This window comes from Nicotiana tomentosiformis, chromosome 1 (genome assembly GCF_000390325.3).
Source record: "Nicotiana tomentosiformis chromosome 1, ASM39032v3, whole genome shotgun sequence".
NCBI lineage: Eukaryota > Viridiplantae > Streptophyta > Magnoliopsida > Solanales > Solanaceae > Nicotiana > Nicotiana tomentosiformis.
Window position 1 is genome coordinate 107,118,055 of NC_090812.1, and position 20,881 is coordinate 107,138,935.

Sequence of the window (20,881 nt, forward strand, 5' to 3'; positions counted from 1 at the left end):
TTTATTGAGTTGAGAGAGACTAGCATGTCCCACTCTTCACTGTCACATAGTAATGGATCATCTTCCACTAAACTCAAGCATGTGTTCTTACTCTGGGAAGTGACATAATCATTATCTTGTAGACATTATTATGCCTCTTACTCTTTAGCACAATTTCATCAGTATCAAGCTTAGTGACAGTGCAGATTTTGGAATTGAATTTTACCTCATTTCCTTTGTCGCACATTTGAGAGATGCTAAGAAGATTATGTTTAAGACCTAACACATAATACATATCTTTTATAGCATGAGAGAGTGACTTACAAACCTTGCTAATACATGTTATCTGTCCTTTTTCCCATTTCCAAATGACACACTCCATGGAAGGCTGTCAGTAAGAAAAAAAAATTCTTTTCTCCAGTCATATGTCTTGAGCATCCACTGTCTAGATACCAGTCATGATTGTTTCCTCTCACCTTAGCCTACGCAAAAAGTTTGGGAACCCGGACTAGCTTGGGTCCCTTTTTGTTGGAAAAGGGATGAATCAAATCCCTTCTTGCCTAGAATGGGAGAGTATTAGAAGCTATTTTCTTGTTAACCTTAATCCACTTAGTATGGACAGGAGGATTAATTTTTGGCTCCACTTCCTTATTCACATTTTTAGCAATAGCAAAGATGTTTTTAGTTAATTATCCACTAATCACTTGATTAACTAGTTAATTCCTCCATTATCCAATAATTCACATAATTAATGATAATGTCAAATTACTTAAAATACTACTCATTTTTAATATACTTTATACACCTTACTACCATGAGCATATGGTACCTTGTATGGCACTAGTCCATAAATACCGGGTATTTTAGCTCGGGCCGTATTTTATCCCAACATGACAAACTTCGACGAAAATTCATTTTTTTTTCCGATTTGCTTACCCTCTCACCTTCATGAATTTGCTCATCACTTGTTTGAAATAGAATAAGGTTTATAATCTCAAAATAATCTCATTCCCAAACTTACGTCGATTAACTCACGACGAAACTTTAACGTACGAAAACATGGGGTGTAACATCATTCTCCCCTTTGGAACATTCGTCCTCAAATGTTGACTGATGCACTTATCATTATCATAGCCTATAGTCCTTGTGAATACTTTAGTACTCTCCTTGCCATCTTAGTCAGTTGTTCTGTGAATAAATCCAAAGTCTAGTGTATTCCCACCTGTAGGTCTCTTTCTTACACCACGGCCTATGGTCGGGATTCTTCCAATCTCGTAACTCTTGCTACCTTCTGTCATGCAACTTGTACGACTTTTTCCTTGTAAGTACGCCTATGCGACTCTTCTTCTTCTTTTTTCCTCCAGCTTTTACCCAATCTCTAGGCTTCACTTCGTAAACATATACAGAGCTTTATAAGATGTCCCTCTAGGCATCTATGGGTACACCAAAATTCTTCGTTCGGTACTTTGTTGAAATTACGAATATTGCTATACCTTGTTTCGTTTATCCATCCGTATGACTTTACTGCACCTAGGTTGGTCATACTATGCCATAACCCTTACCTCGATTTATCGTTATTGAGGGCTGCTACCGAACTCCATGTTACTTTCGTTGCTTATCCCATATGTATAAATCTAAGTCATTTAATGCTTCCTCATTATTGTTCATCTTAATAATGGTGGCCTAATCTCATCTCATACTTTGTGACTTTTGTCCATCCATTGTTAATTCACCTCAATATTAATTTATAATATACCACTGATAACTTGAAACTTCTTATGTCATACCTTACCACTAGGGTTTACGTTGAATCGAGGAATATTTGAAGTGATTTTCCTGATCCACTTAGGGGTGATACTGTACTCCAATGATCGTATTTTATAGCATCCCAATGCAATTCACTTACGTGGGTATTTTAATCTCGTACAATCCATGAAATCCTCTTCAAATCTTTACTCACTCGAAGGCCTAAAGGTCATCCTTTATCCATCACAATTACACCCTCATTGTACTATCAGGGCAGTATTCCATCTCTTTCAAATGTTATTAGTCTTAGATTCCTTTGGGTTTATTCAGGCTATACTGAACTTGCTATAATTTAGAGAGATCATTAGCTCTTTTGTTTTCACGGGCTTAATACCGAGAACTTACCTGTTTCTCGTCACCTCCTCATTCGCCCTTTCTTGTCCTTATTCCTGTCTTTATAAAACCTTGTTGCTTTACCATACTTTAGCTTGCATCCTACGTATATCTATTTATACTACTCGCAACCTTCCTTCAACTTGCTTGCATCATAGATTTTCTTGTGTCATTCTGGAACATCAAGCTCGACATCACATCGTCTCTAACTCTTCTTTACTTTCTTAATTAGCCTCCTCGATACCTGGAAACCATAGGCTGGAAGACATGCCACTGACGACGCCGCTATCATTCTTGGATACTGAATCCCCGCGCTTTTATCCTTATATCCCAAGTATGGACTATTCACAACCTGCTACATTTGAGTATCGCGTACGTTGTTCACCTTTACCTTACTTACCTTAAAATCTTGCATCACATCTTGTATCTCTTTCATGATTTTCCTTTAACATAGGTATAATTCACATCCATAACTTGAGGCTTTATTATAATACTTGCACCTCTGGTGTATACATAATTCGGTGAGAGTTTCATACTGACTTCTTATGAGGTTGGTACTTTTCTAACCGGCTTTATCGTAGGGCCGTTATAGAATATGGCTATTGTACTATCTCTCTTGTACCTCTGATATTAAGAGTGATTCTGCAATATTCTTAATCACGATGTCCATAATTTCCTAGGTCCAATAATCAAACTCTTGATTTATTTGGGTGATGTAATTCTTTAGTTTCCTGTTTCCTCTGATCAACCTTTATGTAGGCTTAAGCTATATTCCGATCTGCGGCTCATGGTGTTAGTTATTATACTTTTAGCCTTTCGTGGGCGCTATGGAATATCCATGATACAATCTTTTAACAATTCAATCCTTTGTCTATGACCTGGGCTCAATTCTTTCATTTAACTTAACTTAAACCAGAATCTTCTATGGCTGTATGATTGTCGACATATATGCTGCATGGAAAATACTCCGAATGCGTAAGTGCGTTCATAACGTAACCAACTCTGGATCATTGATCGAATAAGTCCTTTCATTCCTTCTCAGCTTTCTTTAAACGTAAGCTATTACCTTTCCTGGTCTTTCTTCCACTTTTTGCATGAATACTTGGTTTATCTTAGTGCCCACACATATTGGAATTCCATACAATCCATACGATCTTGAATCCTTTCTCGCCTATAATTATCTGTAATTAGTTATCTCCACGTCCTTGTGCTTGTAGGGTTGCTTTTGAACTTAAATTTTGACTGTTTCCAGTGGCATCCTCTTTTATTTCCGTAACACTTATACGCCATATTTAACTACCCCAACTTCTATCTGAATATTTCTCAAGGGTTCTGAGGTCATATCTGCGAGACTGAATTCCCCGTGTCCGGTTCACTATGTTTATCTTGCATGATCTGTTGATTTGTTTGTATCCCCTTGTCTAACCATAACTAGGCTCTTCCTGAATTAACTACTAACTACTCGTTGGTCCATTCTCATATCCATATTCCGCATAATCTTTCTTGGGTTATTTCTTTTGTCTTAACTTACTATTTATCAAAAACATCCCGGGCAGGGGCCCTTACTTCCTTTCCTCGACGTCGTGTTTGCATAATGTTCTGGATTCGTAGCATATCTGTAGGCTTTGAATAAATGCAATCTCGTCCCTTTTTTTCGCTTCTTCCTTTATCATTACATAGTTACTAGAATTACTTGTCTCTGACTTAATGCCACATCACTCCATATTCCCCCCTTTAGGGAAGTGCTAAGATTTAGTGCTATGACGAGCTACCTATAGATGTTTTACCTCTTTATATTTGGCGTCTTCTCACATTATCGATGACCCTTACTCGCCTTGCGGTAATTATCATTGCTTACTTTAGGGAAGCATTTTCCTGAATCACCATTCTCTGAATTTTTCATGAATCTTCTTCTGTTGTCCACTCTATTATTGTCGGAACACAATCTCTGAAATTCTCATAGTGCCGACTATTATCAAATCACTCAATCCCTAATTCATGTCTAGTTTACCTTGTTTACCAGCCCATACTGATTTGTATTACTTTGGGGGTCTAACTTTTCCTTTTGTTCACGAACTTGTTTCTCGAAATGAGGATATGACTTTCTGGCCTATACTCTTTTGTTGTCTCAAGGCCTGTCACTTCTCATCTTTTCCTTCACTTGACTATAGACTTTATAATACTGTAATTTTATTTTTACTGTTATTATCCAGGTATCACATCTTACTCATAGTGCACTCTCTTTTTATTTCCCGCTAACATTTCTGTCTATCACTTTATTTTGAAAACTTCGACAAGATATTCTTTTGCTTTTAGCTCCCTTTTTCTCCATCCACTGGCTCTTCGGGTTGCTTAACATTATTTCTCTACTAGGGACGGGGGCCATATTAAGATAATATTTATCCTTTCCAGGCTTCTAGTGCCTATCTTTGTAATACTCATATCCAGTTGTACTATTTTAGAGTGCACCATCTGGGTGTCTCACAAGGAGATTTATCGGCACATTATCCTTCGGAAATGTCAACTAACGCAAACAATCAGTCCACCATTTTGGGTCACTCTAACCCCAGCTGGATCTTGATACCCTTCCTTCTCTTATACCATATATATTAGCTCCTATAGGGCATAACTGAGATCGGTGTGGCCAATTGTACATACCTCTGTTACTGTTGAAGGTAACTCAAAAGGCTTATATTTCTCTGCCTGAGTTGTAAATACTGCTATTCTTCATTAACTGGGCGCCTCGTACCCTTCTTTATCTTGCTTTTAATACTTGTTGAAACTTATACCTTCTGATTCTTTCCTTTTGTTTTACCATAAGAGTGGATAGATATTCTTGCCTTAGGGATCCTTATCAAGAAGCTTACACATCTTAGTATACACATGATCTGCTGAATACCTCATCTTTATCCATCATAAGCATGATGCAAAAATCGAGTTCCTCCGAGTCAACTCTTCCACAGCTATATCCCTTATCAATCGTCTTTCTGGATGTAGGCATCGTCGTATTATGAATAAGATAGAGTTTAGAAAATTGAGTTCTTACAATTGGGCTCTACCACATGATCTAGAGTAAGAAGAAAGAGTGACAATCCTAAATGCCCTATAGCCTCTTGCTTATAAGTGTGGTGCACGACACACCCATAAACAAGACTCTACTAGACACGGCTTGTAGACTCCCTAGGACAAAACTGCTCTGATATTAGTAACAACAACAATAATAGAAATAAATCAGGTAACTCGTTTATAATAATTGAAGCCAACTCAGCAGTCATAACCAATTATCATTTCCATCAATTCTGTTGCAGCGTGCAACCCGCTCTCACAATATATTCACATTCAGTTCTGTTGCAGCGTGCAACCCGCTCTCACAATATATTCACATTCAGTTCTGTTGCGGCGTGCAACCCACTCCTCTAATATATTCATTTTAATCAAGTCTATTGCGGCGTGCAACCTGATCCTCCAATATGGACTTTTGATAAGTCTGTTGCAGCGTGCAACCCGATCCTCCAATATGGACTTTTAATAAGTCTGTTGCGACGTGCAACCCGATCCTCCAATATAGACTTTTAATAAGTCTGTTGCGGCGTGCGACCCGATCCTTCAATATGGACTTTTAATAAGTCTGTTGCGGCGTGCAACCCGATCCTCCAATATCTTCACTATAATTAATTCTGTTGCGGTGTGCAACCCGATCCTCCAACATATTCATTTACCAATTCTTATAGAAGAAACTTCCCCAATAAATGCAATAATTAATATAAAATTATAAGACAACAAACATACAATAATTATGATTTAATTATGAAACAAACAAGGCAAATAGCAAATTATTATGAAAATCAGAGAGAAAATATGCAGTTTAATATTTAATATACTAAATGTCAAATAGCAATTAAGGCACATAATTCAAATAGCATATAACAATTAATGCAGGACTTTTAGAATTAATATTTGACAATGAATAGGAGAGAAAAATTTATTATAATAATTAATTCATGATTTAAAATAATTTATGATTTGTCAAGTAAATACGCAAACAATTAATTTGACGACGTATAGACACTTGTCACCTCACCTATACGTCATTCACATGCATTTCACATAACAAATAATTTAAGGGTTCTATTCCCTCAAGTCAAGGTTTACCACGACACTTACCTCGCCTTATAAATTCCAATCAATTACTCAACCACAGCCTTTCCTTTTAAATTCGTCTCTAAAAGCTTCAAATCTACTAATAAACAATTTAATATACTCAATACGAACCATAGGAATTAATTCCATATGAATTTACTAATTTTTCGGATAAAATCCAAAATTCATTAAAATATTCGGTAGTGGGACCTACGTTTCAAATCTCGAGAAATCCGAATACCCATTCCGAGACGAGTCCAACCATACAAAAATTATCCAATTCCGATATCAAATGGACCTTCAAATCTTAAATTTTCGTTTTTGGAAGAATTTATAAAAATCTGATTTTTCTTCCATAATTTCACGGATTCATAATATAAATGAGTATAAATCATGAAATACAATCAATATAGGATAAGGAACACTTACCTCTTGAGGTTTAGGGTTCGAAAAATTGAAGAATGAATGAAAAATCCTGTCTAAGTCCCTTTTACTCAGCTGCAGGTGTCGCAATTCTCGCAAATGTGAAGGAACACTTGCAATTGTGATGCTCTTCACAATTCCGCTGCCTTCGCAAATGAGAGAAAAGTGTCACATTTGTGACCACTGAACCTCGCAAATGCGAGTAGATGTTCGCATTTGCGAACCTGCCCTTCCCAGACTCCCATTGCAATTGCGAAGAAAATCTCGCAATTGCGAGAACATGCTGGCCCAGGCCTTCTTCGTAATTGCGATAGATACCTCGCAATTGCCAGGCATGTTTATTTCATATTTGCTAAGCCTGATCTCGCAATTGCGAGATCAGAGACCTGCAACAGGTTCAGTTATACCAGCAAAATTTTCCAAGTTCAAAACATCCTGTGGCCTATCCGAAACTCACCCGAGCCCTCGGGGCTCCAAATCGAACATGCCCACAAGTCTAAACATATCATACGGACTTGCTCGCGTGATCAAATTGCCAAAATGACACTTAGAACTACGAATTTAGCACCAAATCAAATGAAATTCTTAAGAACACTTTAAAATTCATATCTTCTAAACTGGACGTCTGAATCACGTCAAATCAACTCCGTTTCTCACCAAATTTCACAGACAAGTCTTAAATATCATAATGAACCTGTACCGGGCTCCGGAACCAGAATACGGACCCGGCACTAACAATGTCAAACATCAATCAATTCTTAAAAATAATTAATTTTCAGACTTTTAATTTTCATCAAAAATTCATAACTTGAGCTAGGGACCTCCGAATTCGATTTCGGGCATACGCCCATGTCCCATAATTCGATACGGACCCACAGGGACCGTCAAAATATGGATCCAGGCCTGTTTACCAAAAATGTTGACCGAAGTCAACTAAAATTAACTTTTAAGGCATAAATTCTTATTTTTATTAATTTTTAACATAAAAGCTTTTCGGGAACCTGCCCGGACTACGCACGTAAATCGAAGAGGGTAAAAATGAGATTTTTAAGGTTTAAGAGCGCAGATTCGAGTTCTAAAACATAAGATGACCTTTTTGGGTCATCACAAAAAACGACCAAGTTTGGTCGATTTTTCTGGGTTTAATTTTGGCATAAAATGCCTGTTTTGGCAGCTACACCACCTGCCAGTATACCAATACACCTAATAAGAACAACAACAACAACAACAACAACAACAAAAACAACAACAACAACAACAACAACAACAACAACAACAACAACAACAACAACAATAACACAACAACAACAACAACAACAACAACAATAACAACAACAACAACAACAACAACAACAACAACAACAACAACAACAACAACAACAACAATAACACAACAACAACAACAACAACAACAACAACAACAATAACAACAACAACAACAACAACAACAACAACAACAACAACAACAACAACAACAACAACAACAACAACAACAACAACAACAACAACAACAACAACAACAACAACAACAACAACAACAACACAACAACAACCAAAACATTCAATAAATACTTTAAAACTAACAAATTAAAGTTCAATTGAACATAAAAATCTAAAACCAAGTTAAAATTAATTACAACTAGTTCAAAACTAGTTCTATTTGTCCAGTTCAAAGTATATAAAAGTCAAGGGGTATTTTCTACAACATCATCATCACCGTCTGATGAACTTTTATTTACAAGACGGTATAGAGAACGATCTTGTGGAGGACGGGAAGAACGAATACGGGGAGGATGGGAGGAACGATCACGAGCAGGACGGGAGGAACGATCACGTGGAGGTCAACCCTCTAGAGATGACTCACGAGATCGGGGCAATGGAAAAGCTCCACTAGATAGGAGAGTTCTGATCTGAGCTTGCATGCCAAGGAATTGAGCATCTCTAAGCCTTTCTCTTTCCTTGGCCGCTTCTAGCTCGGATGTGAGCTTTGTCACTGTCTCCCGCATAGCGAAGAGGCTCTCCCTATAAAGTTGCTCGCCTTGCGAGGAAGTCCCTATTCCTCGCATTCCACACTTATAGCGATTAAAATTTTTAGTAGGAAGTCCGTATACCTTCCCCCATTTTGGACCGCCAACAGACTCCAACCATATTCTTTCAGCATCCTCGTTTGAAGGTTGGGTTGGCTCACCCGATTCACCAGCTGGATGACTACAGATGAATTTTTCCACGTTACTTTGGTAGCGACCCTATATTATTTTAAATTAAATCAGTATTTCAAAATTTTTATAAAAGTAAATTATAATACTTAAAGAAAATTGAAAGCTTACATATGCAGTCGAAGCCCGGTCCTCGACCCACCTATCATGATCCCCCTCTTTCTTCTTCTTCGCAATATGCGTCTCATTGAATAGCTCATCATGACTCATTGGACGTCCAAACTTCTTTTCCTGAAAATAAATTAATTTAGTTAATAAACAGAATAGATATACTTAGAAAAGTAAAATAATTTAAGCAATTACGTACCAATCTTCTTTTTATTGTCCCTAGGCTAATCGCACCTCCAGTGTGGAAGGAGCCTCCCTTCTCGGATGCGCGAGATTTCTTTCCTTTTTCGCTCCTCTATAAGAACTCTGCGGTAAGCCATTGTCTTTACAAATCATTCCACAAATTCTCAAGTAAGCAACCAGGCCTCTTGTTCTTCTTTCTAGTATCTGAGAAAGCATCTGCCAATCTTTTGCGAGCTTTATGATGAAAATTTGCAACCACTTTCGCGCTATAGCGGTCTTCCCATACACACTTGCTCTGTATTTCTAAAGTTAAATATTAAACGGAAACATCATAAATATAAATTATTAAACTATTTAAAAGAACATTTATACCTTAAATTGATTGAAAAATTGCTCCTTCAGCGAGAATGGGCAATCAGTCCAAGTCGCATAAGGGCCATCATAAAGCTTTCTGATGGCATTGGTGATTATCTTCGTAGTCTTATTACCCGGCCTGAACCTGCAATTTAACAATAAAAACACATTAATATCTTAGTAAAAATATTGCAAATCAATAGACGCAAAAATAATGAATAACACTTACCCATCACCCTCAGGGACTATGATGATTCTGCCATATCGATCATAATGCACTACCTCGTCATCACCATCCGAAGCATGTGTATCAGAGGCATGTGAAGACGGTGTAGGCGTGTCAGAGCTACTGCCTCGCAGGCGAAGGCCTGCAATAGATGGAGTCGATGATGAAGATGGTTTGCGATCCCTGTGACTGCGACATAGCTGGATGCGGCCCAAGTGGATGTGATACTGATGGCTGTGACCCGAGTGGCTGTTACATGGATGGATGCGATCCATGTGGCTGTGATATGTAGGGATGTGATCCATGTGGATGTGATGTAGATGGCTGCGATGCAGATGGCTGTGAGGCAGCTGGACTGTATGTCAGACATATAGTCCTATGGCCCTGTGATGGAAGACCTGGTGTCTGAATGAAGGTATACGACTCATGATACTGTGGTAGCTCAGTATAGCCGTGTGGTGGAGGATAAGACATAGGCATCTCTAAAAAGGGTGGACAAGAGGGACTATTATTTTCTACCCTCCTCTTTCCCTTCCTACCCTTTTCTAATAAAGTCATCAACCTCTTCTACAAAATCCTCCTGTAATCCCCGCCGATTAGGATAATTCCTATTGTACATCCAAGTACTATGTTCCATCTATACAAATAAAACAAGAATAAATTAATTTATTCTACAATTATAAATTAATTATATCTTTTTTAGTTAATTCAAGATAGTTATTTTTTCCTAATTGCACCAATTTATATCCTAAAAATTCAATTCATATCCTAAAAGTTCCAATTCATATCATAAAAGTTCAATTCATATCCTAAAAGTTCAATTCACAAGAACAAATCCCAAAAACTAAAATTTCAATTCATATCCTACGAGTTTAAGCATAAACTAACTAAACTAAAGAAATTCAACCCATACCCTAAAAGTTCGATTCACAAGAATAAATTAATTTATTCTACAATTATAAACTAATTATATCTTTTTTAGTTAATTCAAGATAATTATTTTTTCCTAATTACACCAATTTATATCCTAAAAGTTCAATTCATATCCTAAAAGTTCAATTCACAAGAACAAATCCTAAAAACTAAAATTTCAATTCATATCCTATGAGTTTAAACATAAACTAACTAAACTAAAGAAATTCAACCCATACCCTAAAGTTTGATTCATAAGAACAAATTAATTTATTCTATAATTATAAATTAATTATATCTTTTTTAGCTAATTCAAGATAATTATTATTTCCTAATTACACCAATTTATATCCTAAAAGTTCAATTCATATCCAAAAGGTTCAATTCATATCTTAAAAGTTCAACTCATGTCCTAAAAGTTCAATTCACAAGAACAAATCCTAAAAACTAAAATTTCAATTCATATCCTACGAGTTTAAACATAAACTAACAAAACTGAAGAAATTCAACCCATACTCTAAAAGTTCGATTCACAAGAATAAATTCTAAACCCTGGATTCTAACTAAACTATTCAAGACAATACAAAGTTAATAATTCAATTCTAACTAAACTATTCAAGACAATACAAACTCAAAATTGAAACACTCATCAATTAAAACTAATTCATAACTAATTGACTAAATAACAAAACTAATTAGTTAATAAAACTAATTAAAATAAGACCTAAACCCTAATCCTCAATAAAATGCAATATTCAAATAATTGAAACACTAATCAATTGAAACTAATTCATAACTAATTTACAAAACCTAGAAATAATAAATAACTGGGTTGTAATTCAAACCTAGAATTTTTAGGAGGTGGAGAAGGAGAGGGGCGGCAGTGGCATTGGCAGCGGCGACGGAGGTGGCTGGGCGGTGGCGATGCGGGGTGGGGAATGAGATTTATGTGAGGGAAATAGAGAAGTAAAGGGGAAGATATTGAGTGAGGGAAATAGAGAAGGAAAGGGGAAGGTAAGAGAGAAATGGGGGTTCCCCCGTTATTTCAATTCTGATTTCAAAATTACCGATCAAAGTTGGTCGGTAATTTTGGTCGGTACATTAAGTGTTGACCGTTTGACCAAAAACCGACCAACTTTGGTCGGTTTGTTTTTTAAAAAAAAATTAAATTCTTTTTTTTGTGTTTTTTTTCTTAAAATATTATAAACTATAAAAAAAAATATTATAAACTATAAGCATTTATTTTATTTAACTATACAGTTATTATAAATAATTATAAACTATAAGCATAATCTTTATAAATAATTATATTAACTATTTACTTTTAATAAATTATAATAGCATCTATCTAAGTAATTTTTCTAAGTTATAAGTAAGTATGTGAGTAATTTCTCTCACACACATACATACACTATATTGTAATTGATACTAATAACTTTTTTTTCAGTCGTTATCACTAAAAATGCATGACATAGATTAATCGATATATAGGTCGAGACGTTTTGATGAATCATCGATTAATATTCATCGATGCATCTAAGTAAGTTATAAGTCAATGAATCAATTTATAAATAGATATATTTGATGATAAAGTATATATACTAATTAGGATCTTCACAAGTCTATCCCTAAAAGAACTCGACCATGTGGTCCTAGCGTTTCGTATTTTTATATATATACGGCTATACCTATATATATATATATATATATATATATATATATATATATATATATATACACACACACACACACACACACACACACACACAAAAAGACACTTCACTGTAATACTTTAACTATATATATAGCTTGTTATAGTATATGTTAGTGTGTGTATATATAGCTTGTTAAAGTTTGACCATGTTTGACCTATTAATTTAACTCGTTTACTTAATACTAATAAATTCTTTCGTTTATTTAATTTGTGATCCATATATATATGTCAAAGATGTTTAGTATTAATTCTTCTATTTTTCATATATATAGATTCTTCTATTTTTCATTCATTCATCACTAATAATGCATGACATAGATTAATCGATATAGGTCGAGACGTTTTGCTTTTACTATTAGTCGATATAGGTCAAACATTTTATTTTTAATATTCATCGATGCATCTAAGTAAGTTATAAGTCGATGAATCAATTTACAAATAGATATATTTGATGATAAATTATATATACTAATTAGGATCTTCACAAGTCTATCCCTAAAAGAACCCGACCCTGTAGTCCTAGCGCTTCGTGTTCTTATATATATACAGCTATACCTCTATATATATATATATATACATACACACACACACACATACACACTTCGTTGTAATACTTTAACTATATATATATATATATCATGTTACATATAGTATATGTTAGTGTATTCATTATTTGTATTACAAAAGTGTTAACGAATTACATTTATATTATTTAGATAGTAAATATAAAAGTAATTCAAAAGTTTGACCAATGTTGACGTAATAACCGACCAACTTTGGTCGGTTATTTTACAGAAAATAACAATTACCGACCAAAGTTGGTTGGTAAATGCTTCCCTTGCATTAACCGACCAACGTTGGTCGGTAATTTTAAATATAAATTCTTAAATATTATAAAATATTTTAAATAATAAAATAATTATTAAAATTTAAAAAATTGGGTCTAGATTATCGACCAACGTTGGTCGGTAATCCAAAATTTTCTTGTCTGACCAGCTGGGTCAATTCGTTGACCAATTTACCGACTAACGTTGGTCTGTATTTAGTTTTTAAAAAATATAAAAAAAGATTTTTCAATTTCCGTCCAAGCTAGACGGTTTTTTATTGGTTTTTAGCGAATTTCTAGTAGTGATTGGACGTGATCACTATCTAACAAATGGCATTCCATCAATGTTATTGGAACACAACATGATTTTTTCAAATTCACCAGGGGGCTGAAGCAAGAGGATCCTTTATGGCCTTTTTTGTTTACTATTGGGGCTGAATTGCTTTCCAGATTGATGGATCAGTTAGTAGGTGATATTCTTGTTCCTTTCTCTACTAAAGGAAAAGACCCTCCTATCACACACATATGTTATGCTGACGATACTATTCTCTTCACCTCTGGTGATCTCACATCAGTGGCCATGATGATGTATAAACTTGGAGTTTATGAAAATATCTCAGGAAAACTAGTAAACAAGAGAAAATATGGTTTTATTGTGCACACAAATGCTGCTAATACCTTTATCCAGGAAGTGAAATAAATAACTGATTTTGAACAACAAATCTAGCTTTCAAAATACCTTGGATGCCCATTTATACTGGCATGAAGAAAATGATATATTTCAATGAATTAATTGCCAAGGTGTCTAATAGAATCACTAATTTTCATACCAAGTCCTTGTCTTTCGGAGGAAAACCTGTCCTCATCAAAGTTATTTTAGCATCTCTTTCTCTTCACATCATATCGGTTACTCAACCTCCTAAAACTTGTATACATCAAATGGAGAAGAGTATTGCTAATTTCTTCTAGGGTGGATCTGAAGGTAAGAATAAACATTACGGGGTAGCTCGGAGAAAACAATATTTTCCTACTAAGGAGGGGGAGCTGGGTTTAGAACTATTTAAGAATTTGTGATGCCTTTTCTGCCAAGAATTGGTGAAACTTTAGAACCAAGTGTTCCTTGATTAATCAATTCTTGGAGGGTAAATATTGCAAAAGGTCACATTCAGTGGCTAAGAAATGGACTAATGGGGATTCTTGTGCTTGGAAAAGGCTCACTGATATCAGGAACAAATGTGAACAACACATTCTCTGGAAGGTTGGCAAAGGTAACTTATCCTTTTGGTAGGACAATTGGTCATGGCTAGGTGCTCTAGCTAAGCTGCTTCCACAAGGTTATAGATCTAAAAGGATAAAAGTATCTTCCTTCCTAGAAGCTGGGATATGGAATGAAAATACTCTCAACAATGCCCTCCCTATCACATTTGTGTTATCAAATCATGAAGATTAATGTGGAGCCACATAAAAATGATTATCCATTGTGGATTCTAGATCAAAGTGGTGAATTCAGATGCAAATCTACATGGGAACTACTGAGGGTTGTTAGAAATGAATTTCTTTCTAATGGGAAGATATGACATTCTAGGATTCCTTTGAAGGTTTCCTTTTCCATGTTGAGATTACTTCATTCTAGACTACCAACTGATGATGTAATTATTAAATTTCAGTATCATGGACCATCTAGATGCTATTGTTGAAGAGATATCAAACAGGAAACGATTGACCATCTGTTTGTACAGGTGAAATGTCCAGGGTCTAGGAAGTTTTTATAATTATTGTGGTATTCCATATCAAAGGAACTTTTTAGAGCTATGATGTTTCACTGCTGTCTGGCAAAACATAAAAACAAGATACATGAACTTCTCCTTCAATGTATTCCCACTGTGGTTTGTTGGGAGATTTGGAAAAACAGATGTAGTCGTAAATATGAATATATCCCTTTATCCCACTAGAGAATAATCAAACATGTTACCTGTTTGATTAGCCTTATTCTTAATAGTCAATCTCCTACACTCAAAGCTAATGTTAATTAGAATGAGATCTGTAACAAGGATCAAAATTATTTGGTGGGACAAGCCTAATCATCCTAGCATGAAGCTTAACACTGATGGATATCGTAAAGGCAACCCATGAGAGGCAGCAGGAGGAGGCATTCTTAGAGATAAAAATGTCAACATGATCATGGCTTTCTACTCATATCTTGGCACTTACAGTAATAACATGGTTGAATGTATGGCATTACTTAAAGGACTTCAATGGTATATTGACAATGGCTTTAATGAGTTAGTAGTTGAATCTGATTCTCTATTACTTGTTAATATGATCAATGTGATCAACAAGACTCAAGCTCAAGTGAAAGAGCATATCCATAAGATTAGGCACTTAATGGCACAAGGCAGATGTCAATTTCAACATTGTTACAGAGAAGCTAATATCGTAGCTGATAAACTTGCCAGCATTGGACTCATGAACAGATAGGAAAGATTCTTCACACAAGCTATCTCATTATCTAGGAATGTTAAAACTTTATTGAAGAATGACCAAAGAGATTATGACCACTTCAGAATGAGAACAAAGAGTGGCCACTATCCTTTTGATAATATTTAGCTATGATTTCTAAGATTAATCATAATAGCATATGCTTAGACATCCATCTGTAATACAAGAGAGGAGTCCTCTCTTAAACTAAAAGATACATTTTTTGCTATCTATATAAGGGTTAGGTTTCTCACTCTTCATGTATCTATGAAGACTAAGGTTTATGTCCTCCTCCACATATTTTTTTGGATAATTGTATTGACAGGTACGGGTCCTGCCAAACCCCTCATCACTTCAGGTCAGTATATCCTGGGTAAATAGTTTTTTGTTAAAAAGAAAAAGTGGTCAATCCATATGAAAGAAATGCTATGAGGCCTAGTATTCAACATAATTGAGGAGACTGTATCGATCTAGTTCATCCCCAAAATCACATCATATATAACCTCGTCTTCCAATAGCCTCAAATTAAAATTAAATTGTTCTCCTTGCATAGTCCATGTCACTGCTGAAATTAGAGTAGAATAAAATATAATTTCTCCATTAGCCACTCTAACCCTTGTGGTCTTTGTAATGTTTGCCTTTTAAAACCCAATCTCTCAACCACTCGTGGGTTTATAAAATTATGGGTCGCTCTACTATCTAATAAAACTAGAATGGGTTGATTTTTGGCCCATTTGGTAATTTTAGTGGTAGTTGGGTTCGAATCTAAGCCCATCATCACATTCACCACAGTGTCATCATAGGATTAGGCTGATAAACTGTTGAGCTAGGGGAAAAAGTAATTTTAGGCTAGGAATTAGATACCCTGGGCTGGATATTTCTGTAGATAGATGTTGAGGTCTTTTCATGTTGTCTGGCTACTTCTAATGCATTCATCATTGCATATGGGTTCGAGGCTCTGACAATGAACTGCAAATTAGGTTTTAGTCTACCAACAAAGCAATACATAAAATAAGTCTCATTATGAGTGAGATTAACTAATAATAAATAAAAGAGTAGCTCTTAAATTTATTAAAGTAGCTCACATCCGATACTTATTAAAGTGTATTAAAATCCACAACCACATCCATAGATCTATATTTTCATACATACAACACACATCCAAATAAAATGTTTCCCACGCAACCACTCCCCCTTGCTTCAATACATACATACCAAACCATGGATCAGTTTTGTCTTTTAAATGAACTACCATAATATCCATCTTTGACTCTGGAGTCATTTGATATAGCTTAAAGAACCTCTCACGCCTCCTTTTTCCACCCCCCGTGGATTATTAGTGCCAAATTTACGATAGGTGAATTTAATTTTTGTTAACTTAAATAGGTTATTGTTAGTTTGAGTGCCCGTATGGAATATTAAAGAACTTGGTTCTTTACCGTGTTCCTTAAGCATAAAGTAAATAAGCAATAAATTGAACACAACGGGTTTTAAGTGGAAAATCACCCGGCTCAAAAGGTGCAAAAATCACGACCTACCACGTAAGATTTTCAACTCCAACTCTACTAGAACAATGAGCTAACATGTATCAATTACATGACTATAATTTAATACTCTTCAGTACTCCTACTACTTCTATTTGATTCATAAGTTACTCCAACTTGTAAAGCAAAATACTCACTCTAACTCACTAACTGTTTATGACGTTTGATTACAACTTAATTTCCTAAAACACATTCACTAGACTGACTCAGAAGAATACAAAGCAAGTACTTAACACAAGTAAAAATAACTTATTACACTTTAGTTGATGTGTGAAAGAATAGTTCAGAAGTCCAAAATCAATCCTATTTAAAACACCTCTTGAGATCTTCTAGGAGTCCTATTCATAGTCAGCTTTCTCTTTGATAGGACTCCTACTGTGCCAAGGATTCTAGAAGCTTTGGGTCTTTTGTCTTTGACTGAAGTATCCGTATCTTCTTGAGCAATGACCTTTATCACTTATAGCAGTCATCTTTCACCAAACTCGGACATGGGTAAATTTTAGATAAAGTTACTGTCTAGTATATACGTACAAGTATCAATCATGAGGAGCTAATCTTTTAACCTGAGGAGCTAGTTATTAACAGCAATTAAGCAACTACATTGAAGATCTGGTTCTTTGAGCAGATAGTCACACTTTGTTAATCATCAAAACTTCAATACTCAACAAATTTCCCCTTTTTGATGATGATAAAATTTATACATAGAACTAGGCAATCACATCAAAGAACCAGATGATCACAACAAGTACTATTGACAGACATGTATATTCACAACCCATGTTCACAACCCACAACCTTCCAACCTTATCTTCCCCCTTTTGGCATCATCGAAAAAATACAAACACATGTTAGGCATTAAGCGCAGATAATATAAGATTCAAGGCCAAACAGGCGATAACACAAGTATAAAAAAGGGAAAATAAACTAGGCTGATGATCCAAAAGAGTACAAAGCAGTAAAGTAGATTAATAGGAGACAGACGTAGTGCCAAAAGAAACCTAGTGCCTTGTCTTCATCATTAGAACAAAATAAACTAAGCATACTATAGACTACACATACTAAGATAGAAGAAACAAAATATAAGGCATCACTAGAATCGCAAAAGTACTAAGGACACTAGGAAGGAACAGGTTCAACGATGAGAAGCAGAGGAGGTCAAATCTTTCACAAGGGTAGAAATATGTTGAGCATGGGCCTCCCTGTCTTTTTGGAGTTCTTCCCTGAGTTGCTTAGTTTCCTTTCTCAGCTCATTATTATCTTCACGAAGCTTGGAATTCTCTTCAACAACCAAGTCCAACCTCTTGCTGAGTTCTGCAACCCTACTGCTCCCAGGAAGAATGGCAGATCATGTGGGTCCTCTAGCATTGATCTACTCATAGCCACACTGCTTAAGGGTAACAATATCTAAAACATCATTGTGGTTTCCAAACTTAAGCCCAGATAAGGCAATGTTGAGCTTGTCAAATAACTCAGTCAACATGAAACCATATGGCATAGCATGATTTGGTTTGGAGGTATCTGCAACGCTTTCCATGTGCTAAATTATCGGGCTAGGAAGACTGATAGGTCTACTAGTGTCAAGTAGCTCCATTACAACCATGTCTAGCAGAGTAGCTTCATGCCTTCTCTCAAACCTCTGAAGAATGCAGGAGTTGACAAACTGAAATATTAGCTTTTGAAAGGGAGTCATATCAGTCTTGTAAACTTTCTGGGAAGCATCTAGCTTAAACTTTTGGGAGAACTTCCTAGTAACCACAACGCCAATGTGAACATCATTTTCTATGGCTGGCAACTTTTTCTTCAAATAATTGTCAAATCCCAAAAAAGGGATATTCAGAAGTAACCCTAGTTCCTCAGCATCAAACTCCATGTCAAAGCCCCCTACTTTACTCCTGACTACCTTCTTATCAAAAGTGAAATTTAGATAGAGGCATATTATCTTCATCACTGCTAACTTCTTCATCTCCAGTGAAAGGAGTTAACAGAGACCCAATTTCTTTAGCCCTTGTCACTTCACCAATTTCTTCTGAAGGGGCTATGACAGTATTTCCAATTGTCATAGAACCTTCAGATTCCTCACTCACATTCCCCTCTTCTTGCTCACTTTCGTCATTACCTCCTTCACTCTCACTCATATCTTCATGATCCTCACCCTTACTTTCAGAAACCTCCTCTTCTTCACTCTGATTTTCTTCTTCTGTAGAATTATTAGCATGTTCACCTGTCTTATCATCTGTATCACTCTCCTTCTCATCTCCAAATACTCTCTCATTCTCACTCTTTTCTTCTTCATTGGGTATGTTTTGAAAATCATGTTCCTCATGGTTGTTCACAGTTTCTTCTTCTTTTTCACCTTCATCACCTTCCTCATGTCCAACTAAAATCAAGGCCATCAGAAGCCTCATTTTGCACTGGCTTTTTATGTCCTTCCCCATCAACTACATGCTCCACAGCCGTTGTATCTACCTTCTTTCCCAGATCCCCTACACTCTCTTCTACCATGAATTTCTCCACTGGTGACCTCTCACTTATGGGTGGAAGAGTATCTAGGGGTGCAACATCTATATTAGAAACCAACACATCTAACTTGGAAGTAGGATATGGTACCTGATCATTAGTGCCTAAACCTGATTCCCCCTGAATCACTGATTCCTTGACTCTAGTGCCAATCTGTGTAGCAGCCTCAAGCACTTTCTTGACATATTTTCTTGAAGTTGCTTTGACCTTTGCTGACTTAGAGGTATTTTTCGTATGAAGCTCAGGTGCATGGGAAGTTTCTTTTGAAGGAGGGGATACAATGGAGGTAGGAATGATAGGAATAGGAGCAGTGGGAACAAAGGAGGATGGGGTAGGTATGGTAGAGTATATCGAAGAAGAAAAAGCAGGTTTAGGTGTGGGTTCTCTTGAAGGCTTGTCATTTTTCTTCGATTTGGGCTTCAAGATTTTGGATTTTGCTTCAGCCTTGGTTGATGATTTAGTTTTAGAGGGTGTTTGACTGGCTTTAGGCATGGTGATCAGATGAGAGACTCGAAGAAGAGAAAGAAGGAATTAATTCTTGATAATTGCTTTCAAATTTTTGTTTAGGGTTTAAGAGAAATAGTGAGGTTAGAGAAGCTGATCATAAAAGCCTTTTAAAGGCGTTATTCCTGATTTGAATGGAAGAGAGAAGGTGACCGAACTTGACTTCTAATGGTACTCTTATAACGATTACTTTGAGTGGAAGTATTTTAGAAGTAATTAATCTCTAATTGTACAAGGATTCCCCCTTACTCTTTGACTAGAAGATGATTAGAAGTGATGCCAGCGAAATTAGAAGTCTGAGTATAGCAATAATTTTTTAATATTAAGTCCTAGTGATGTAAGACAGTATGGCACATACCTCAGTCAAAGAACCAACCCCCTACCAACTCCTTATTCAATTCTGCAATAAAGCTTCAGCACTTTAATTTAGTATCATGCAACACAGTTATCAGCCAAATTTTCTAAGCAAGTGTGTGATCTTAATACAAGCACAAAGCTGAATCAAACACATTGTACTTAGTTATCTACATCTTGTTAAGCCTTTTCTAACCAATTATAGGGAGTCAACTTAGTGGGAGAAGTTGATTAGACCTAGTTCTGGTCTATTCCTTTCAAAGT

The 20,881-nt window shown here is 35.8% G+C and overlaps 1 protein-coding gene across 1 annotated transcript; it reads right to left on the bottom strand.

Moving 5' to 3' along the window:
* Positions 1 to 19,149: 19,149 nt before the first annotated feature.
* Positions 19,150 to 20,251, bottom strand: LOC104093364 (uncharacterized). The gene is made up of 2 exons (XM_009599095.1): positions 19,709 to 20,251; positions 19,150 to 19,653 (listed from the first exon to the last, which is right to left on the bottom strand). The coding sequence occupies exons 1-2, from the start codon at positions 20,249 to 20,251 to the stop codon at positions 19,150 to 19,152; spliced, it is 1,047 nt and encodes a 348-aa protein (XP_009597390.1).
* Between the last annotated feature and the right edge of the window lie 630 nt (positions 20,252 to 20,881).